The sequence below is a fragment of the Zalophus californianus genome, chromosome 10 (genome assembly GCF_009762305.2).
Source record: "Zalophus californianus isolate mZalCal1 chromosome 10, mZalCal1.pri.v2, whole genome shotgun sequence".
NCBI classification, from domain to species: Eukaryota; Metazoa; Chordata; class Mammalia; order Carnivora; family Otariidae; genus Zalophus; species Zalophus californianus.
Genome location: NC_045604.1, coordinates 2,566,441 through 2,589,364, shown reverse-complemented (window position 1 = coordinate 2,589,364; position 22,924 = coordinate 2,566,441). Strand labels below are relative to the sequence as shown.

At 50.8% G+C, this 22,924-nt stretch overlaps 1 protein-coding gene across 6 annotated transcripts; it reads left to right on the top strand.

The window, feature by feature from the left end:
• The first annotated feature begins 6,500 nt into the window (after positions 1-6,500).
• Positions 6,501-20,534, top strand: ETV3 (ETS variant transcription factor 3). 6 transcript variants are annotated; one of them, XM_027611002.2, is made up of 5 exons: positions 6,501-6,608; positions 8,439-8,497; positions 9,088-9,325; positions 10,556-10,671; positions 15,898-20,534. In XM_027611002.2, exons 2-5 carry the CDS (start codon positions 8,452-8,454, stop codon positions 17,031-17,033), a joined length of 1,536 nt encoding a protein of 511 aa, XP_027466803.1. In that variant the 5' UTR covers positions 6,501-6,608; positions 8,439-8,451; the 3' UTR covers positions 17,034-20,534. The 6 variants fall into 6 exon arrangements, with proteins under 6 accessions (XP_027466803.1, XP_027466806.1, XP_027466808.1 ...); XM_027611005.2 differs by lacking the exon at positions 15,898-20,534 and adding an exon at positions 11,129-15,885; XM_027611007.2 differs by having other exon boundaries at positions 6,508-6,608; positions 16,328-16,476.
• Positions 20,535-22,924: the final 2,390 nt, after the last annotated feature.

Below are 22,924 nucleotides of genomic sequence, written 5' to 3'. Positions count from 1 at the left end.
TTTGGTGCCACGAGACCCCTGTGCCACCCGGAGCGGAGCCTCCTCCCACCCCGGTGCTGACCCAGGGGATCACCCCTCCTTCACACACAGTTCAAGTTATGAGGTTCATTTAAAACGTTCGGGTTCAATTAGTGTTCAGGCCTTCAGGGACAGTCGCAGGGCAAAATATTTTCCACGAGGAACCTGAAAGAAAGCAGCAGCGTAGGGACAGGAGAGGGCGGAGGCCGCACCGCGTCAAAGGCGGACGAGAAGACGAGACGACACTTGCATGCACATGCGCGTTTGTGCTCCTGCAGTGCCTTTCCTCTGAGCCCCGGGTGCTTTCCCAACAGTCAGCAGGAAGAGGAGCTTACTGGGGTGTTTTCCTTCCAAGGCTTGAGTTTTTCTTCTTTCCTGAAAGTATTGGCAGCCCAGATTTTTGCTGCAAAATCAAGACTTGTTATTATAAGGATGGTGATTTTTTTTTCATCATGCCAATGAACCTGGTCTGAAGGCATTAATGCAAGCACATGAGCCCAGCCCATGACAATAATCTCTTGTTGGAAGAAAAATGTCCTGGCAGTACATGTATCTAGAAGTTCCGCCCTCTGAATTGATGCCAAAATATGATAGATTCCCAGTTCCTTCTGATGGCCACCTCCTGTAGAGGAGCTCCCACTCCCCTCTCCCTGCAGCCAGCATCATGAGCAGCATTACTTTGAGGTTCCCACTTTCCCCAGGGGCTTTAGCTCTGTGCCAGAGTCCCCTGCACTGAGCACTCTGCTATTTGGAATCCCAATACCTACAACTCCACTAACTGGCATCCCACAGATGAAAGGTCCCATAATTGAGGACACGCTCCAAGCTCCTGCAATGACTTCTGAGCCAGTCAGAAAATGTTTGATTGTGTTTAGAATAGTTTCACATTTGGTGTTTTAATGTATTCTGCAGAAGTTTTTTTAATGCTTGCTCCAAGTAGAGTCTCCCTGCCAGTAAATCATACAATAATATATTCTAATAAATCAAGATGATATAGACAGGCTGGAATGAATAACAGATCAAAACCAACCAAATAAAGTTGACAAGAATGAATATCATTAATGTAAACTCTGCCATTTAGATTTTGAAACCACTTAACAGAAGACCTGGATGGTTCTCATAACAAAACCACAGGGATTTTCTACCTATTCGTAGTACCTTCTGGCCTCTGAAACAGTCTATCCTATCCAAGGCCATCTTGAGAAGGGGGGTGGTGAATGAGAGAGAGAGAGAGAGAGAGAGAGAGAGGGAGGGGGCAATGGGAGAGAGAGAGGGAATGAGAAAGAGGGAGAGGGGGAATGAGAGTGTCCAAACAAAGAAGAAGTTAGCTTTGCTGATCAGACTGGCTCGTGGATGACCAGTGTTTAGTTACTGAAGCCACATTTGAAGAGGAAAGGAAGTAAGGATGTCTCTTCCAGTAATTCCTGACAGAAGGCATGGTACTTGTCTTCAAATAGCTGACAGGTTGCCACATGGAAGAAACATTCTATTTAATCTACAGAGCCCCAGTGCCCAGAACTGGGAGTCATGGGTAGTCGGTCACGAGGATGCATTTCAGCTCCATATAAGGAAGAGCTTTCTACAGTTAGGGTGATCTAAACATTGAACTTGGATAAAATTGGGAGAAGCAAAGAAAATCCTAGGGTGTGGTAACTTCTATTCTTTGCCTGGGTGGTAGGTCCTTAAGTACCTTTGTTTTATTATTGTTTTTCAACTGACATATAGATTTCCATATACTCCTCTGTAAGTATGACATATGTTACAATGAGAAACCTAGGTTGACTAGGTGTTAGGCAAAGTAGTGAGTTCCTCGTCATGGTGAGGGTCCAAGGAGAGGCTGGTAGCACTCAGCAAGAGGATGGGAGAATGACCTCTGAACTTCAGTCCATCTCTAGGATTCTACACATCCAAAAATCCATGGACAATTAGTAAAGGGAAGCTTTTCTAAAATATTTTCAAGGTGAAAGCCCTTTAATTAACTTGAGTTGAGGCCCCGGTCCATCGTTCGCTACAATTATTATGGGCATTTGTTAGACTATGATCCCAAGTGTCTATTATGGTGATTATCGTGTTTATTGGCCATCGTATAATGAGAATCAGATACACAGTCCCTGCCCTCTTAGGATGACAAATGATGCAGACAGTCATAAAGGGTATGGATTCCCAGTTCCGGCCAGAGCCGGACACAAAACAGCGAACAAATACAAAAGACAGGAAAAAGGTCCATGTAGCAGACAGGTCAAGGTTTCAGGTCTTACCAGAGTGGGGAATAAATACACAAGGGCCTTGAGAAACATACCCTAGCTGGGTCAAGATCGGGAGGAGCTACCCCTCCGTTCCAATTAACTTCGGCAGGCTTCCTGGGAGAAGCGAGGTTTCAGAAAAACATAGATTCTGGCAATCGTACATTTGGTTAGGGGAACATTTTTCTCCTAGGCTGCCAGGAAAAAGAGAGAAAAAAAGCCAAAACAGCTTAAGTGGCCATTTCCTCGTGGTTATCCTGTTCTCCTGTTCTGTTCCTTTGTGATCTTTCACTACCCGCTCCCCTGAGATGGGGGAACCAAGACCTGAAAACGGGAAATGAGAGGAAGGGGTATTTGTCGACTGTGATAGATGTGGAATCAGGGAGAGTCCTTGAGTCCCCAAGTCACTGCAAAACAAACAGACAGGCTCTGCCCCTCCTGGCTGAGCCGTGACTTGGGGCCAAGTTACTTCTGCTTTGGACTCACTTAACCTTTAAGCTGGGGATCCCCACTCATGTTACTGACATTAAGTCCTCCAACTTCACAACAACCTGAAGTTAATGGGAAAAATAAACCAAAATACAAAAGTCTTATGATCTACTTAAGTCCAGTGTGGTAAAATACAAATAATCCATAGTCAAAGTTTATTTTCTCATAATTTATCTTCACGTTACTGAAGGGGAAACTGAGTCAATATAAATTTTTCTTTCACATTTTTCTTTCTGAAAATTCTTGTCATGGTCGTTTTATGGATGGGGACACTGAGGCCCAGAGTGATTGAAATGTACTGTCTCAAGGTACGCCTCGTGAAGTAGTGCCTGGATGAGAAACTCAAGAACCCGAATGCTCAAAGCAAAATTCTTTCCCATTAGCTTCCTACCCAAGTTGGAAACATTCAATTCACTCAAGGTTTGTGAAATTAGGTGATAAAGGCTGTAAAGTTTCAGTTCTTGATACCAAAAACAGTGTGGGGCCTGGGGTGGTTGCGAGAGTAAGCATGATCCTTGACCTTCATGCAGAGTTTCACGGTTCACGAGTGTTCCACAGCTGCGACCACACCCCGTCCTCATCAGGGACATCGATAGTGTCACCCTTTTACAGGTGAGGAGGCTAGGACTCATTTAGCGGCTTGTCAGAGGACACCGTTAGCAAAGGGCCGAACTGGGACTGAAACTCAGGTCTTCCGAATCCAAGTTCAGTGAGAACACCCTTTGTGGGGAAGAGGACACCTGAATTTTACTGGGAGACCGTGAGGAGATTCAGGGAGGTGGGAAGGAGCTAGTCTTGGCGGCACACCAGCTTGTGCGTTGGCAGAGAAGGATATTATCATCATCAAGCATTTCGAACAATGACATAGAAGTGTTCTGGGCACTGGGGACCCACTGCAGCGCTAACCTCTGAGGGCCTGCAATCTAAGCCAAACACACCCAATAGAGCAAACATGCGCATGCTGCATCAGTGCTATCTACTGCAGTAGATCTGCCACAGTGATCTACTCCGTGGGTAGAGAGGGAAGTATTTCTACCACATACATGGCCAGGGAAGTTTGGGATGTGGAGAATATAAGTGCATAAATAAAACATAAATAAAATTGGGAGTGATAATAAAAGAATAAATAAATAAAAATGGGAGCGATAAAGAAGAGCAAGCAGGGCAAAGAAGAAACACACACACACCAATCCAGGAAGATTGGAAGAAGGATGGAAGAAAAATAAACTTTGGTTCTTTTTCTTCTCTCTTTTTTAAAGTTAAGAAGCACCGGAGTCGCTGTGTTGTGGCAAGAGCGGACTGGACAGCGTGAGATTTAGAACAGAACTCGCCCCCCAGCACATGGGACAATTGCAAAGACAGGTAGGAAGCGGGGCAGTGGGCAGTGGCAAGGGCTACAGCGGGGCCCGGAGCAAGTGGAAGCTCAAGAGGTCACGACCTGTCTTGACTCCTAGACTATGCCTACGGTGTTTCCACCCGCATGCTTTCAGAAAGCTCATGCTCTCCGTATTTCAGGAGCAAGAAGAACCTCCATGGCTGCGGAAGTCTATCTGGAGCAGTTGAAGGCAGCAGGTTCCACGGTGAGGGACAGGATGGGGACCTTGAGTGCGCTGGGTGAGGGGTCCCTAACCATGCCAGTCTCTCCAGATTCTGCCACCACAGAGCGATTCCCACCGCAAAACTTATTTATCTGGACCCTGTAATTGTCAGGAAATTCCCAGTTTGCGTGGTCAAACCCAAATCTGCTTGTTGAGTCTGAGGCCAGTGATTAGATTCTTAATGTAAAAAACTTGTGTGGAGCTCTGCTGGGACGTAAACATCACTCGATACCCCAGTTCAGACTCCAGCCAGGTAGAGAGACCTGTTTATCTCTGCTAACGGTGTTTACTTACTCAAGTCATCCTTTGTGACCCTAATTAGCCAGAGAAGCAGCAGCAGAGAACCACTAAGAGACCAGGGTGAATAAGAATATGCCGAGAGTGCCTGGTTCTGGCTGCTGGCCCTTCGTACCACACAGGGCACTTGGAGGCCAGGTTCTGGCTCTCACCAGGACAGTTTGAGCCCTGAGCCAAAGGTTAGCAATTCCACACTTTCAGAGGAAGCTGCTCCTGATCACCCTAGTTTCTGAGTTGACACAACCAGTAAGATTAAAGACTTCTGTGATAATGATTCTTAGGATTATTTTTGCTAATGTTTGTTCATCTGCCCTATTTACAATGTGCTCTTCTCTTTTAACCACTCTACATGTATTAACACATTTGATAAAACCACATGAGCAGGTACTGTAGGAACTGACACAGAGAGGTTAAGTAGCTTAATGGGGGTCACACAGCTAGTAACTGAAGGCACTAGGATCCAACTACAATTTACATTGTTCAGCTAAATCCCAGTATTTTTTTTAAAGATTTTACTTATTTATTTGACAGAGAGCTAGAGAGAGAGCACAAGTAGGCACAGAGGCAGGCAGAGGGAGAGGGAAAAGCAGACTCTCCACTGAGCAGGGAGCCTGACATGGGGCTCGATCTCAGGACCCTAGGATCATGACCCGAGCCAAAGGCAGCTGCTTAACCAGCTGAGCCACCCAGGCGCCCCTAAATCCCAGCATTTTAATAAGAATGTTCAACAAAACATCTGATATTTACATAGAAGACATTGTTCTAGGCACTATGCAGAAGACACAAAGGACATATAGACAGTTCCCACAAAGAGCTCATGGTATAGTTACAGATATTGGTAATCCTCCCTACGGCCCTAAAATTTTGCTCATTTTATTCACCTACATTGTATCCTTTTCTAACTAGAGAAGACCCTACATCCCCCATGCTATTATCCTTTCTTTCTTAAATTAAAAAAAAAAAAAAAAAAAACACACAACTTGAGGCCCAGAAGGGACCAACTTACTAGTTAACCTATCAACAGCTAGAGAATGGCTAGTGGCAAAGCCAAGCACGGACGGGCGGTGATGTTCCCGTGTTCTCTGTAGCCCTTGGGAGGTAAAGGTCCCCACTAGCTCTTCAATCCTGCTGGATTCCATCCCTATTCTCCACGTCTGCCGCTCTCAGTGCTCACTCCGGCTTACCCCTGCCGACCCCCACTCAGTGCTCATGCCCATTTGTTTACCCCTGCCGACACCCACTCCTCCCTTTCCCGCCCCTGGTGGGCCTGGAGCTGGGGACGAAAGCCAGGGCGAGCTGCTGGCGGCCCTCACCACGAATGCGCCTTTGGCAAGGCCGAAAATGCTCTCGACAAGACACTCGCGATCGCTCGCCCGGGTAACACAAGGCAGAAAAAGAAAGGGAGATGTTTTCTAGCGACTCAGGGAGAGGCGAGCCAGCTGCTTGCATCTGGACACCGGGACTGGACGCAGACCGACGGGGACCCGGGGGGCGCTGCCGGGCCCCGAGGCGCCCGCGGCGTCCCTCCCCCGGGCGCGCAGGGCCCTCGGCGGGCAGGGGGCTCCGACTCCCGCCGGCCTGGGGGCCAGGAAGTCCCCGGGACTGCGGTCCCTGCGCCTCCGCCCGGCCGCGCGTACCTAACCCGCCCTGCCGGCCGTCGGGGCCGTCCCGCTCCCCACGAGCGTGCGTGACGTGCCCCCGCGGCGTGATGCAGCGCGGCGCCCGGCGGGAGGAGCGCGGGGGCGGGGCGGCGGAAGTCGGCGTCTGCGGCTGCGGCTAGGAGAAGGACGGGGGCGCGGCCCAGGGGGAGAGCCCGGCGGACGGCCCCGCCCCGGCCCCGCCCCCGGCCGTGGGCGGAAGTGACGACAGCAGCCGAGGAGGTCACTTCCTGCTAGGGTGGATGAGGAGGAGCCGGAGACGCCGCGGAGGAGACGGGAGCGAAGACGGGCCGCGCCGGGGAGAGGTGAGTCCCGGCCTCGTCGCCGGGCCCTCCCGGGCCGACCCCGGGCCTCACGGGCAGTGTCCCCGGGGCCGGGCCCCCAGCGGGCCGCCCACCGCTCCGGCCGGGCCGCCGGCAGCGCGGGGGCGGCCGGGCCCCCGGTGTGTGAGGGGCGGCCGGGACCCGGGGCGCGTTCGTGCGGTGGCTCCGCGGGGCCCCGGGGGGAGGCCGGCCCGGCCGGAGGCAGGAGGGAGGGAGGCTCCGGGGCCGGGGAGCCGGGCTGCACGCCGCCGCGGGGCAGCCGCAGCGCCGGCCTCCGCTCGCCTCGCCCTCCCGGGAACGGCCGCGAGCTGAGGAAGGGCGAGGGCCCGGGGGGGTTGCAGACTCGAGACGAGCGGCCTCGCGGTGAATTTATGGGCGGCGTGGACAAGGCGTCTGCTGACTCCGGCGAGGGGGCGATCGGGGAGCCGGGGTGTCGGGAGGAAGCTTCTTGGTCAAGTCCTTGCCGCGGCGGTGTCCGGACCCCCGAGTCGTGCGCTTGGAGGGCACTCCTGCGGCAGAATGGAGGGCCTGCATTCCGACGGAGCCATCCGGGGCTGGGAGCCCGGGCGGCTTCCTGGAACGGTGGGGAGCGGTGTTTTTCCTCCCTGGTTGTCGCGGAGATGGGAGCAGCCGGGAGAGGCTCCGAGGCCTTGTGATTGTGCGCCTTGTGTGACTGCGTGTCTGTGTTTGCGTCTGTTTTCTCTTTCCTTTGGGGTGTTTATGTCGTCCTCATAGTTTTATAGACAAACTCGCTGATTATCTTAATGTACGTGGTGAGAAAAAAAGCTCGAAAGATCTAGAGGAATCCGAGGTTAGATGAAATTTCCAAGATTAGGAATTCGCCCCCACCCCACCCCGAGGCCACTAAGGCACCTACGTTCCGTCCAGGAGCGCTCTTGCTAATGTGGGTGCTGCGGCCCTGTCATCCACCCTGGGGAGCAGAGAGCGGAGATCTGCCCTCTCCTGTCCGCCTCTCCCTCAGGCAGCTTCACCCCTCCCTCCGTTTTGCTAGAGGATTGACTGATACAAAGCTGCTTGCTACTAGGAACAGGAAATTTATTGAGGATCTGTAAATCTGGATGGAATGAATTCAGATCACAGCGAGACCCCCTGCGCTTTTTGAACAGAAGTTTCTCAGAAATGCCTGCCTTTTTTCCTTCCTGTTAAAGGGAGAAAAATGTAAAAATATTTCTCAAAGTAATGTGAGTAACTGTACATGTGGTGTGTTTACTTCCTGTATCCCACGGTGTTTTTCAAGGAGGAGGGGGTTAGTTTCTGACTGGGAGGAGTTTTCCTTCTCCCATCTCCCATAATTCAGCAAAATAAATCAAAATCAGATGTTTTCTGCAGTTGCAGTCAGATGGACTTGGATTTTTTTTACTCTTTTTAAAACTGGTACATCTGGGTGAACTCAGGCATGTGTGTCTTGGCATCTGGGCCTGTCTAGTAATAGAAGAAAACCGTTTGGCTTGTTTTGGCTGCCTTTCTGGACCCATTTCACTGCCCTCTTCCTTTCTTAACATCTGAAGGGCTGGTCAGGAGGAAGAAAGCAAATATTAAAGACAGTGTTTACACTTTGTGGTTTAAAGTCAGGTGAGAGATAATTACGGCCTTTGAAGCTGATGACCTGAGGACCATCATTTGAGGACTTGGGGATTAGCAGTTTGGAGGTGACATATTTGAAAGAAAGAGGGTTACATAAGGAGGAAAAGACAAGGAAAGGAAGTTTGGGGAAAGGCTGTGCCAGAAAACCTTGGGAGGAGAATAAATAAATAGCACCTTAAAGTAATTGATGTGGCTTGTGTCTCTCAGCAGGAGGGCGAAAATGAAAGCAGGCTGTAGCATCGTGGAAAAGCCCGAAGGAGGTGGAGGTGAGCCGAAGTTCGTCATCTCTGATGTACCTGGAATGTCCCTCAGGGGTTCCTTTTCTCTCCGCTTGGGCTCTGTTCACAAATGTCAGACCGTGGCTAGACAGCCTCTTGACTGGGTAGATAGGGCTAGCACAGTTGTAGGTTTGTTTCTTATGGGTGTATATTAACATGGCTGGTCACCACACCTTTATCGTCTCCTCCCTGTTAGAGACAGTTCCACCCTCAGGGACAAGGGGTTTTCCACGTATTTCCCTAAAATGTTAGTTTGTCTTTCCTGGTTGTTTCTGTCGGAATGTTCCTGCCCTCATGGAAAGTAGGTGTGAGATTTAGTAATGGAGGAAAGAGCGAGAGGTTGGCACACCTGGGTGCTGCTGTCCAGCTCTAGCAGATCAAGTGATTGCCACGGGAAAGGTGACGTTTCCGTGCTTTCCTCTCCCGTGTTGTGGTTAGCCCCAGCTGACCGAAGGGCTGTTTACGGCAGGTTTGCACAGCACTCTAGAGATTCTGAGCATCGGAATGTGAAGTCAGGGATACTGACATGTATGAACCTAACTCCTGACTACCTTGATCTTGCCCTTTTCACATTAAAGGGTATCAGTTCCCTGACTGGGCCTATAAAACCGAGTCCTCCCCGGGCTCCCGCCAAATCCAGCTGTGGCACTTCATCCTGGAGCTGCTGCAGAAGGAAGAGTTCCGCCATGTCATTGCCTGGCAGCAGGGAGAATACGGGGAGTTTGTCATCAAGGATCCCGATGAGGTGGCCCGCCTCTGGGGCCGCAGGAAGTGCAAACCCCAGATGAACTACGACAAGCTGAGCCGGGCCCTCAGGTGAGGGAAAGGGTTCCCAAATCCATGCTGTTAACAGATCGGAAGGAGATGAAGCAGTGGGGTGAATGTTGGATAAGAAGGGTATCAGGTGGAAAGAGACTGCACTATCTAAGTGAATATGTGTAGCTTTGAAGTGGGAGGAGAGGAGCTGCTGAATCTGAGTAGCACAGGCACAGGAGGAGAAAAGCATATCTTTGGTTCTATGTAGGAGGGAATTCCAACGTGGTTGGCATTGGGTCCTGACAGACCACCGATTTCTGCTCTGTAGTGGGCGAGCGTGTGTGGTGAAACTCGGGTTGGAGCTCATTTGTAATCTGAAAGATTAGACTTCCCTGTGGGAAATCTGTTAGAATTTCTCTTCTTTAGGCTCTCCTGGAAGAAACTGGGAAATGTGAAGCAAGCAGAGCACACAGGAGGAGGGTTCCCTGAATGGTCCTGACCTTGCTGTTCAGGTCCCATATCTGTGAGCTCGGTTGTCAGTCCAAAGGTTGCTCTGACATGTCTAAAGATTGACCACTTCAGGTTCTTCCCATTTCTTTTTTTCCCCCTTGTCAATTTTTACATTTCATAACCTCTTCACCCTCAAGGGGCCAGAAGGCCATATGTAAACGGCGCTCCTGAATAGGTGCCTGGCCAGAGGCTGCAGGTCCGCCAGAGGCCCCTTTCTCTCTTCAGTCTTGGTGACCTTGAATGTCAGAGCTGGGCAGCTGCGCTGGAGCCTCTCTCGCATCCTTGTGAAAGTGAGGCAGGCCAGGCTGCCTGCTGTTGCCCACATCGAGGGCACATGATTGTTGGACCCGCTGCCACAGAAGTTGGACATCTCTTCGCCTGTGCTTTGTGCTCGGGCCTCCACGCTGGCCATGTCAGGCATCCCAAGAGACTTGTCTGCTCCCGCCTGGGCACGGCAGTGACACACAGGGGAACAGGAAGGAAATGGACTATGGAACTGAAACTAGAGTGGACAGAGGAGAAGGGTGGTTGGGGCTAGGATAGGTGTTTGGGATCTTAAAGTGACATTGTCTTTGTAAAGCTCCAGCCAAGGACTTAGAACTCCGTTTGAAAATTGAATAAGTCTACCAGCCCTAACCTCAAGGCCAGGCTGCAAAAGAATGGTAGTGATGTTTCCATGTAATACTTAGAGCCAGAACTATTGATCTCAGTGGTTACCTGTGTGTATCAAAAATTGTCAGTAGCTAGAAGATAAATTGACACATGTTCCTGTTTTTACAGATACTATTACAACAAGAGGATCCTTCATAAAACAAAAGGGAAAAGGTTTACTTATAAATTTAACTTCAACAAGCTGGTGATGCCCAACTACCCATTCATCAACATTCGGTCAAGTGGTAAGAAGCAAACTTTCGGTGGGGAATGAATTTTGATTTTTTTTTTAATAAAGATTTTATTTATTTATTTGAGAGAGAGAGAGTGAGAGAGAGAGCCCAAGAGGGGGGAGGGTCAGAGGGAGAAGCAGACGCCCCGCCGAGCAGGGAGCCCGATGCGGGACTCGATCCCGGGACTCCGGGATCATGACCTGGGCCGAAGGCAGTCGCTTAACCAACTGAGCCACCCAGGTGCCCATGAATTTTGATTTGATAAAGAAGTTTAGAAACCCAAGTCTAAGACCTGGCATGTTAAAGGATTTTTAGAAATTAGACTAGAGTCGGTGGACTGCCCCCAGGGTCCTGCTCAGGTTTCTGTTTGTCCCCTGCAGGGAGTGACAGGCTTTGTCTGCTACATCAAGAGAGATTTGTTTAGTTGTTTATTTGGTTCTCTTTTGTGCATATTATTTGTGTCTCCCAGATACTTTTCCACTGTCGTCTTTAGGAGTTATGTTCCATAGGTTCGTGTTCATCTTTCAGTTCAGAACTCACAGTGTTAACACCCTGCCCAGCGGCTCTTTCATAGACGAGAACCGGTTTCTACAAACACTTCCGATTTTCTATGAAACTACCAAGCTCTCCCTTATCAAGTGAATATCATCAAAACCACAGCATCCTTAATCACAGAAGGGGAGGTTCGTATGTTTGCAGTGAAAAGCAGCGTCTTTGATCTGCACCAGCACCTCCCCAGAGAGCACGGCCTGGGGTTACTTGACCTTCTTTGCTCTTAAGTGCAGCAGGGCTTCCCCTCCGGGCTCTTCTCAGGTAGCTCACCGTCACAGCTCCTCACAAAGGTTTCAGGTCAGCCTCTGTCCAGTCTCTTAGAAGGGGGTTGGTTTTGTTTCAGTTCAGAGGCAAGACCTCTCCCTCCGTAGGAAAATAGATTGTACTTAATAGTTTCTGACCAGTCCATCAGTACTCTGTTTCTGTGGCATTGTGTGTTATGCTGCAGTATTCTGACTTCTCAGAGAAAAGTCGAAAGAAACTTGAAAAATAAGAGCGGGGGTGTGGCTGAGAATATAATGCTGAGATCCATTGCAGATAGGTCATTAACTGCACACAACAAGTTAGGGCAGTTTGGGCTTGATGCTGCTATCGGTACGGTTCCATCTCATCTCTCCTGTAGCCACTCCCTCCTCTCCCTGGGGCGTGCGTTAAAAAAAAAAAAAAAAAAAAAAGTGGTATTGGAATGCATCTCTCTAATTACAACCTGTTTTCTTTCCTGGTGCCTGAGGGAGAGGTGTTAGGAAATCAGACCTATTCTAGCCACTGGAATCCTGTTTCCTCTAGTTTTCACTCCGGCCCCTTTCCTGTGTACCTAGAGGAATTGGGACTCTACGTGGATATATCAGCAATTTTGAAGAATGTGCTGGTGTTCCATACCACTCCCCCAGCCTGGAACAAGGCACACCCATCAGCCCTTGGGAGTAATGTGCCCTTCCAGGGCAAGAAAATCTGGATCCTCACTCAGGGAAGACTCTGGTCTACCAGCGACCTAGCGGTAATGGCCAGGCACAGCCTAGTCGGCCTGAAAGCAGGGCGACCAACATTGATCCTTAACAAAGCTCAAGACCCTAGCGGAATGAAGTCACAGGGAAAGCAGATCAGTGTGCATTTCGTTTACATATATACTTGGTTGCTTACGTCCTGGGTACAGGTAACTCTAAAGAACGGGAGTCATTAACTCATAAAGAACTTTTACCTAGATAGGCCAAATGTTGTTTCTGGTTTAACTTTTATGGTGAAAGGGGAAACATAACATTTACTGAGCATCTGCTTCATGGAGGTACTTTTGTTTGGTGTTTTGTGAGTTACCACATTCAACTCTCCCAGGCTGCTATAAAGTGTATATCTCAGTATTCACATTTTACAAATGAGAAGATTACAGAGGACAGCAAAGCCCCAGATTGATGTGGGTCTGTTGAATACAGTTACCTGTTGAACGGTTTCTCAGGAAACCATTCCTGAGAGACTGAGCTTTTGAAATCCAGCTTTTATTGAATAGTTCATACGTTCCTCCCCCAGATTGGGATTCATTCATTTGCTCAACAGATAATGTGTTAAGCCCCGAAGACAAAAAGAAAAGATTATGGTGGAGTTCTTTCTCTCAAGGAACATAAAATTTAGCAGGAGAGATAAGATAGAGGTTGAGCACAATTCGAAATAACAGTGTGGAGTGTGACAAGCTCTCTAGGTAGCAGAGCTGTGTGGATTTTGATCCTGGAGGTCAGAGAGATCATGTCTAGATGGTGGTGGTACGTATCCAAATAATTTAGAGGTTTAGAGTAAAAAGCACAATAAGCACTTTCCCTTCCCCCACCATCCTCCTCACCATTGACCGTTAAGGGTAGAATGCTTGACATTTGGATGGTGTGGAAGTACTTCTGTGTATGCTATCTCATCATTACTCTTAAAAGTGTGTTATAAAATACGTTATTCTGTATTTTTGAACGTTTATTGTCCATCAGAAACATTGGGAACATACAGAAGATACTAGGAACAGTGCTCACCTGGCAAGGTGGGACAGGCCGGCTCAGGGACGGGTCCAAGAGTTCTCCTCTGTGCCGCCCTTCCTCCCACCCTGGTGTTTTGTATTTCTCTTTATTTTGGAAAACTTTAAACCTATAGAAAAATGGGAAAAAATAGAACTGTGAACACCCATATGTCCTCTCTCTAGGTTCACTAATGATTGACAATGTAACCACATGTTTTTTCTCTTATATATATTTTTTAAGTTTTTTTGAGGTTAAGTTACAGACATCATGACATGTGTGCCCTGTATACTTCAGCGCATATCCCCTAGGTACAAGGATATTCTCCTCCATGACCCCAGTAACATTAACATACCTAGGAAATTTAACATGACTCTACTATTCTTGTCTAATAGTATGTGCCTTTTACAGTTTTTGTTTTTAAAGTGTGATTATTGTGTAATAAAAAATTACGTGTCCTAACAAATACCTAACATGCAATTTGCTGTGTGCTGATACTACTCTAGGGACTTTATAAAAATACTAAGCCTTTAAGTTTTCATAACATGAGGATTAGTCCTGTTGCTGACTCTTTTATAGGTAAGGAAACTGAGGCGCAGAAAGGTAAGTAAATTATCCAGAGTCACACAGCTAAGAAGTGGTAGAGCCAGGGTTTGAACCTAAGCAAACGTCTTTTTATTTCCATTTTGCCAAAGGGGGTCAAAAACCAGTTGGTTACATGCCACGAAATAGAAGGTGCAAGGACTGAGATTCACACCCAGATTTTTCAGCTCAGCCACTCAGATTTCATAGTGGCTCCTTGAAGGTCATCTTCTTCAAAGCAGTGTTATTCAAAGTTGTGGAAGCAGTAAGCTTATTTTTTTCAAACAGAACCGTAGACCTGTTGTCTCAGCATACCCCATGTAACCGTAGGACAGCTACGCTTGGTCAGAGGTGAGGGTCCAGAGTGCTCCCTCCAGCATTGCTCCTGGGTTACACCTTCCCTAAGTTCATTTGGAAAGTGGTGTGTGTTCTGTTCGAGTAGATAGAATTTTCACTGCTGTAATAGGCTGGCAGAAGAGAGATTTTTGGCTTGGGACCTTCCTTTTTTTTTTTTTTTAAGATTTTATTTGAGAGAGAGCATGAGAGGAAAGAGGGTCAGAGGGAGAAGCAGACTCCCTGCCGAGCTGGGAGCCCGAGGTGGGACTCGATCCTGGGACTCTGGGATTATGACCTGAGCTGAAGGCAGATGCCCAACCGACTGAGCCACCCAGGCAGGCCTGGGACCTTCTTGATTCTAGTCAAATTGTATACAAGGTCATGCATCAGTTTTTCCTCATTGAAAGATCAGGTCATTGGCTTTAGGGGGACAAGGAGCAGTTTCCGTGGAACTTCAGTGTGGGAAATGCTCTGGTAGTGTCACTCAGTTACAGGTGCCCGAGGGCCACAGTGCACATGGCAGCCCACCCCAGAGTCCTGGCCCACAGCGCCCATTACTCCAGAACCGGAAGGAAGCAGCTGATGGCGCAGTTCCCAGCCATGCCAGGCCTCACGCCCTCCTGTTTCCTCTCCTAGGTCACCATACTTTGGGTTTCCTTACTTTTCCTTCTCCCTTACCTCTGCCTCAGTGTAAAAAGCCCTCCTGACATCATCACTGATCGAAGCCTCCGGTACCTCCCAGGAACCCTGAGGGGGCTCTGAGGCCTCTGCTGGCACACCTTTCTTATGCCTTGTTGAGAGAAGGACCTTTTGGGGGAGTGGAGAACCTATGGGCCTCTGAATTTGATGTGTTTAGTGTGGTGGTGGCTTCTGCTTCAACTCGAGTTTCAGTTTTAGCGGGCAGACTTGGCGGTGGGGGGGGGGGGCGGGGTCCTGTGTTGTCTCCCAGCCTGCTCGGGGCCTGAGGAGCATTGAAAGCAGGAGGGGAATGGAGATCATTATGTAGAATGTGTTAGAGGAAACAGATTTAGAGAGATCAAAAGGTACTTGAATCTCTGGTGATTTTATATCAGAAATGATAAAAGATCTACCATAAGAACTCACCTTAATGACCATATGGCCTTTTCTTTTTTAATCTTCTTTTGTTCTTAAATCTGGTCTTGTGTGAGTCTGAGTACGTGAGGTGCAGAGTCTTTGGGCTTTTGATGCATTGCTTTACGTGTACATCATTTCCAGTGGTGTCTGTGTTTGGTTTGCTTGCTTGCTTGATAGATAAAGCCAAAACTATGAAAATAAAAACAGACTACTTACCAAGCTGAGAATTGCGGCAGGTGACGTACGCACAGTATCTGGATTGGAGAGAAGCCTCACGTAGCCATCCATCCGTTCATTCAGCTAACCTGTGTTGAGCCCCAACTAGTTGTTAACCACAAACTGCTTGATGTCTAGTTGTGAACAATAGGAAGTCCCCCCCCCGCCCCCACTCTGTGGAATTGATGTTTTAGAGCACAGATGAATAAGTCAGCGGTTATCTCAGGCAGTAACGAGTACTGTGAGGACTAAGTGGGCGAGGGCTAGGGAGCGACGGCCACCGGCTCGGGTAGAGGAAGCTGAGCTATGCTCCCGGGAAGCCGGGGAGCGGAGGGATTCCACGCGGCTGGAGCATTGGCTTCCTGTCAGAACAAGATGTAAACATCTTGGGCTCACGAAGCATAAGTAACCGTGCTGACGATGGGTGACCAGTTCTCTAAAGTGGCCTTTGTCTTCTCCACCATCACAGGTGTGGTTCCGCAGAGTGCGCCACCAGTGCCAACCGCCTCTTCCCGGTTCCATTTCCCACCGCTGGACACGCATTCTCCCACGAGTGCCGTGCGGCCGGGGCGGTTCTCTGCTGGCTCCCTCGCTGCTTCTGGCCAGGAGTCGGCCAGTGGCGCCGACAGAAAGGCAGAGCTTCCGGAGCTGGAGGACAGCTCAGCCGCCGACTGGCGCCGGGGCGTGGATCTCCTGTCCTCCTCCCGGAGTGCCGCTGGTGGAGGGCTTGGCCATCAGAAACGCAAGCCTGACATAATGCTTCCTCTGTTCACCAGACCAGGGATGTACCCTGACCCCCACAGCCCCTTCGCTGTCTCTCCGCTCCCTGGCCGCGGAGGTGTTCTGAACGTCCCCATCTCCCCGGCCCTCTCCCTGACTCCCACCATCTTCTCCTACAGCCCGTCCCCAGGCCTGAGCCCCTTCACCAGCAGCAGCTGCTTCTCCTTCAACCCCGAGGAAATGAAACACTACCTTCATTCTCAAGCCTGTTCTGTGTTCAACTACCATCTGAGTCCCCGGACCTTTCCCCGTTACCCAGGACTCATGGTCCCACCACTGCAGTGCCAGGTGCATCCCGAGGAGTCGGCCCAGTTCTCCATCAAGCTGCAGCCGCCGCCAGCTGGGCGGAAGAACCGGGAGAGGGTAGAGAGCAGTGAGGACTCAGCCCCCATCACCGCTCCCACCGTGGCTCCTGTCCCCCCAAGAATTAAGGTGGAGCCAGCCTCTGACAAGGATCCCGAAAGTCTCCGGCAGTTGGTGCGAGAGGAGCAGCGCTCCCACGAGGAGGGCACTGTGCCAAGCAGCAGGACCACAGAGGAGGAAAAAGGCACCATCTTTGCCCGCCCGGCCGCACCAGTCTGGCCCTCTGTCCCTGTTAGCAGCCCGAGTGAAGAACCCCTAGAGGTGACTGAAGACAGTGAGGACAGGCCTGGCAAAGAGCCCAGCGCGCCCGAGAAGAAAGAAGATGCCCTGATGCCCCCCAAGCTCCGGTTGAAGCGGCGCTGGAACGACGACCCTGAAGCCCGAGAGCTGAGTAAGAATGGCAAGTGCCTGTGGAGTGGGTCTGGACCCCAGGGCTTGGCCACGGCCGCTGCTGACGCCTAGGACTGGAGGTGGATCGGGAGCTGTTTATACTATAATCACATGCAGACGTGTATTTATGTAGCGAGATTTCAGGGTTGGGGGGAGGGGAGGGAATTAGACTGGTTTGATCATTCTAGGGGCATAGACGTCTTTTTATGTTTGGGGGATGGGATGGGTATCTTCTGTTGTAAATTAGGTGGGACGTGAACACTTTCTTCCTGGTGAGCAGCACACGGGAAGGGAAACGAACTAAGAGGAGGAAGAGCCTCTGCTTCCTGGGGAGGCTACACTTTCTGATAGACTCCCAGGGGGCCAAGGTGCCCTTGGTCCCATTATAGTTCAGGTTCCAGACTTCTTTCTTTTCTATTGTATTTATATATGAAAAGCCATTAATGAATTTCTTTTGCTCGGAGAGGGAGGGAGAAGGGAGTAGGGCGTGGTGGGGAGGCTGAGCAGTGAGAGACCATTATACTAAGTGTGTTGCCTGAAATGTTTCTGTGTAGTTCCTTCGGGGGAGGAGTAAGGTAATCTCAGTCTTACTGGGACAGGGGGATGTTCAGATGTTGCTTTTTTTCTTTCTTCCTTTGTCGTCGTTTGGCATTTTTTTCCTTTCCTTTTTAAAAAAACCGGCTGCAGGAAGCGGGAGCCGTGGCTCCAGTCCCGGGGCTGGGAGGGCCAGGCGGGGCGGCGGGACTCGTGCTGCGGGCTCCTTGGACTCGCCCCTCCTTCACCTGCTAAGAAGCCATGAGGACTCGTAAGCTCTCGTTCAGGGAAGACAGAAGAGGGCATGAGGAAGTAACCCAATGCCTTTAAAAACAAAACAAACACAAAAATGATCGTCATTTTTCCTTTTCCATCGTGGGTTCGGGGAGCCAGACTGCGGAGTGACTGGGAGTGAGTTCGCCAAGCAGCCCAACCCTGGAGATGGCGGCGACGTGTCTGGGTCTCTGATCGTCTCCTAAGTGAAGCCTTAACAATGAACATCCTTTCATCACGTGATACGGGTCTGTCAGCATAAACCTGTAAAAGGGACGGACAACTCTTCAGACAACCCAGGAATGTGGAAACATGGTTACATGTCGAGCTAGTGTTTAGTGGTCCCCTCTTGACTTCCTGGGGCCGGGGAGCAGAAAGGCAGCGTTATGGGAGCTCAGGGCTGATGAAGCCCGGAAGTGCAGAAGGTAGCTGGGGTGCGAGTGGATGCTTGTGGAGGCTGAAGGCGGAGGTGGACAGAGACACAGCAGGTAGCTAGATGCCAGAGCCTGGTAGGAACGAAGGAGTCGGTGTCCTGTTGTGGTGTTGCCGTCCCTGCCATACCCACTTCCCTAGATTGTTCTCATTCTCATGATCAGCTGACCATCCCACAGGAGACTCCAGTTTACAGGGAAAAGCTGTTTCTCTGAGGGAGAGCTCCTTCCGTCAGCACAAAGGAACAGGAAAGTATCACTCTTGCATGAAGCAAAAGGGGCCTGATGGGGTGGGGGGGGGAGCTGCAGAGAGAAGCCACAGCCACCCACGTGTGCGTGCTCATAACTGCATGCTGTGGCGAACAGAGGAGACGCTGAAGTGGCTCGAGTCGGCCTGGCGTCGAGGCAGGGAGAGAGGAGAGGAGGGCCCTGTAGAGCCAGTGGAGGTGAGAAGTGGGCACAGGGGCACCGTCTAGGAATTGGAGGAATCCCCAGCTCCACCTTAGCCTCAGTGAACTCTACACCGAGAAGCATTCGAGGGTTATCTTTTAATGGGGGTTGGGAGGATCTTTTTGAAACGAGTGCATGCATGAGAGGCGGGAACGGGTCAGAGCAGGTGAGTGGGTTGATAGGTGGCTTGGGGTGACTTGAGTCCACCGTGCTATTGTCTGGCAAATGTCCACCTCCTTGTTCAGTTCAGATTCCAAATAGTGACTTGTCTTTCCCTAGGGAAGGGATCGGGAGCGCGGTCTCTGTCAACTCAGGCTTTGGTCGGGCTGCGAAGGGCTCCCTGTTCAGGCTCCTTTTGGTTTTTCGTCCATTTCTCTCTCTGCACCTCTTACCTCGGATCAGAAAGCAAGCCCGGGCAGGTGCAGGACGGCTCTCTGCTTGGCGTTGCTCAATCTAACCAGGGAGGCTGGCTGGCCCCCACCTCTGTCCACGAGAGCAGAGGGCTGGCACGTGTCGGTATGAACTCAGGAATAGAAACTCGAGGCCTTTAAAATAAGAGGGAGAGAAATCCGTGATGCATACCTGTAACCCCCTGGAACCCAAGTGCCAGAATTAATTCCTAGATGCTGCTTCTGTTTGAACAAAAAGTCACTGCTTTTAACTTGAAAAAACACACTCGAAAAATGTTCAACTCCATGAAAAATGTTTTTTGGCTTTAAGAAATTGTTTGGTGTTTTACTGTTTCCTTTGACTGCCATTCCACCAGGAAATCATTGGTTGATTTGCACTGCACACTGGGGCTGGGGCAGGGGGTGGGGGTCCTTACACAGAGCCAAACTTGGGCTTGCTCAGGAAGGGAACCAGGAGTGTGGAAGTCGTTGACATTTCCTGGGCTAAAGGGGTGGGGGGTATTTTCTCACCCCCTGATCCCCTCCTGGCAGCACCTGTCGCCAGCCCAGCACAAAACCAGGCCTCTCTCTCTGTGAGTTTCATCACTGGCAGCGGGTGGGGAAAAGGGGAACAAAACCAGGCCTGTTTTCTCCCCCATTTTTTCCAAATTTCGCTGTGCCAAACGTTTAAAACTTTGCAGATATAAATCTTGAAATTTCATTAAGAACTTGTTCGTGCAAACAGTTTGCTCTTTTGACTATAGAGAAAAAAGATCTCGAGCACCCAGCACTGCTGAGCTCCTTTTTTTTAAGGACAGCTAGGCGTGTCCTATAAGTGACGCCCCAGGCCCCTTCACCCCAGTCTTCAGGCTGCACTGCACTAAACCAGCTGGCTAGCTAACGCGGGGGAATACTGCACCCTAGTCCTCCATGGGCCAAGAAACTTTCAGAAGCATTAAAAAACGTAGTTGAAGTACATCAATTCTCACCAAGCGGGTAGTTAGTTGGCGGTTTGTCCCCTGTTTTTTATTTATTCCATAATTATGTTTGTACTCTTCGTTTTGTAAAGAGTAATGGAACATTTTAATTCTGCTTAAAAAATTTTTTTGATCCAATCTTTCAGGAACTGTTCTATTTTTCACTTTGGGGGGTGGGGGGAGTTACCAGTTAATTTGTTTTGAAATATCTGGGCGTTCTTTGAGTTATAAAATTGTGAGGCAGGGATTTGTGAGTGAGACATTCACATGTGAAAGGTGACTTCACTAGTTACCCGCTTCAGCAGAATAAAGTGTGTATATGTACATAGATGTAAGTAATCGACTCCATTGTGCAGTGCCTTTTAGATGTTCCACTTTCTATAAAGTCTTCAGATTTTTGCATATATATTATATATATATGATGTAATGTTATAGAAATATATGTATAATATACATATTTTTTCCAGGGGTATCTGATAGCTCTGTATTTTGTTATGGAAGTTGAAAGAAAAAAGTATTTTACCTCAGAAATTAAAGTTAAATAAAAAAAATACTTTTAAGTAACGTTTGCAGGGTGTTGGTGGTGTTGACACGCTGCGCCAGGGCGGCCGTGGCCGAGAACCTACCGAGCCTGTGCCCACTCACCCCATCCCACCCCCCCTTCGTCCAGTCGCACAGGGAGGGGGCAGGTCTGACAGCCTCGGGAACTGTCCATATCCTGGCGTCAGTGGCCACTGCTAGAGAAGGGACAGCTGAAGCCAGGGACACCAGTGCATGGGGGAGCTTTCCGCCTCAAGATTGTCCTGAAGATGAAGAGTACGTGGCACAGGGGCACCCAGCCAGCTCAGTCGGTAGAACACACGGCTCTTGATCTCAGGGTGGTGAGTTCAAGCCCCGTGTTGGGCAGAGAGCTTACTTTAGAATTAAAATTAAAGAAAGCTCCTGACAAAGCCAGACCCAGTAGGCCACACGTTACATGGTTCCGTTTATAGGAAACGTCCAGAATAGGCAAGTCTGTGGAGACAGAGCCTGGGCTGGCGGTTGCCAAGGAGAGCAGGGCTGCTGATGGGCCACGTGTTCTTGGAGGGATGGCAGTGTTGTGCAGTTCGTGCTGAGAGCTGCCAACTTGTATGAAGACCACTGAGTCACGGTTACTCTGAAAGGGTGAATTCTATGGTATGTGAGTTATATCTCAATACAGGTGGTTTGGTGAGATATGTGACAAGCCAGTACTCGGGAAGCCAGTGAGGGACAGGAATCCAGAGGGGCAGGCAGGGTTCTCGCTGGGGTGTTGAATGTCCCACAACACAGCCTACCAAAGATGGTGCCCGGCTAAGTCACCTCATTTCACCCCTGAGGGCCCCATGTTCGTCGAATCAGAGCCAGGTGTTAAGTTTGACTCCTCTTGAAGGGTCCTGTGAGTTCAGCAAGGCTGGGATCGATGAGGGGCGAGGCTGGAGAGGCAAGCTAGGGCAGATCATGAAAGGCCTTCGGAGATGCCTGGGGAGGCCACATTTTACTCGGCTAGTGGTGGCTATCCCCAGAATTTTGCAAGAGTGCCATTTTACTAGCCGGTGAGCATGGCGGTCACGGCCCTGGGGAACCGCCCAGCCTGGCAAGATCGCTGCTCGGGACCAAGTGAAGGGACAGAGACTGGTGGAGCCCCCGAACCACCCAAGTCAAGCTGGGAGTGAGCTCGGAGGCAGACCCCCCGCCCCCCATGCTGGGACGGCCTCCCGCTGCTGGAAGCGAAAGGAGACAGCTGGTTAGGAACACAACAGGGTGTAGTTTTGAGATGAAGCCCCAAGCGTCTGGCTCTGCCGCCCTGCATTGACGATCAGCGCGCAGAATTGTGTGGAGGTGGTGGTGGCAGGAGGCGAGAAGGTAGGGCTCAGCCCCTCGGGCGTCTGGGTGGGGACTGGAGCCCTCTGTGGTGGCTCGGGGTTACCCCCCTGCCACACACTCGGGCCGCGCGCTCAGCCTGCGCTGCAGACGGCAGTGACCCCGGGCCGGGCTGCCTGGTGTTCGTGCCTCCCACCTCGTGATGGCCATCTGGGGCAGGAGCCGTGTATCCCCAGGCCACTGGGGGGACACTGAGTCACAGCAGGTAGCGGGTATGACCGGCGTGCGAGCCCCAGTGCCCGTGCTCTCCACCACTCAGCCATAGGGCCTCTCGGGCCCGCTGACCCGCTGGTCTGCCCCACCGCCCACAACACCCTCCCTGCCTCCCCTCTGCCTGGCCAGCTCCACCTTCTCCTTCCTTCCCGGGCCCCAGTGAGGGGTTCTGCTGCTGCGCAGACCCTGCACCATCGCCCTTCACGCTGCCGCCCGCGCCCACTGGGGCTGGGGCTCTGGGGGTGGGCAGGAAGCGGGGGGCTGGCGCTCTAGTGTCCAGCACGGGCTGAAGCCTCAGGCTGCGGGACAGACGGCTGTTGGCTAAGTGGGTGACGGGAAATGCGTGGAGGGGCCTTGGTTGGTGGGGCAGGGGACACAGACTTGGAATTGGACGGGCAGAGGGACTAGGGGACAGTGGCTCTGTGGTGTACACGGTATCTTTGTGGCAATCTTCCAGGCCCCAGGGAGGTGCCGCCTGCCGCGGGCACTGAGCCCCCACCCCCAGCAGCCTGGGTTCGCTGTCGCAGACACGGTTACCCTCCCACCGTCCATCTTCACGCTCTGTCTCCCCCCTCCCTGCGGCCACGTTCCCTCCCTCCCTGCAAACCTGCCCCCTCCCCGGGGTGCCCGGTGCTTATGTTCTCACACAGACTGCGGGCAAGAGGAAAAGGAACCAGCGCCCCTTCCACTCAGGGTGCTCCCCGATAGCCCCTCCAGGGTCTCTCCCTTCCTGCTGCTTGCCAGGATTGCCCCACACGTGCCCGCTTCACTCACCTGCCCCTGGGCCTGCAAAA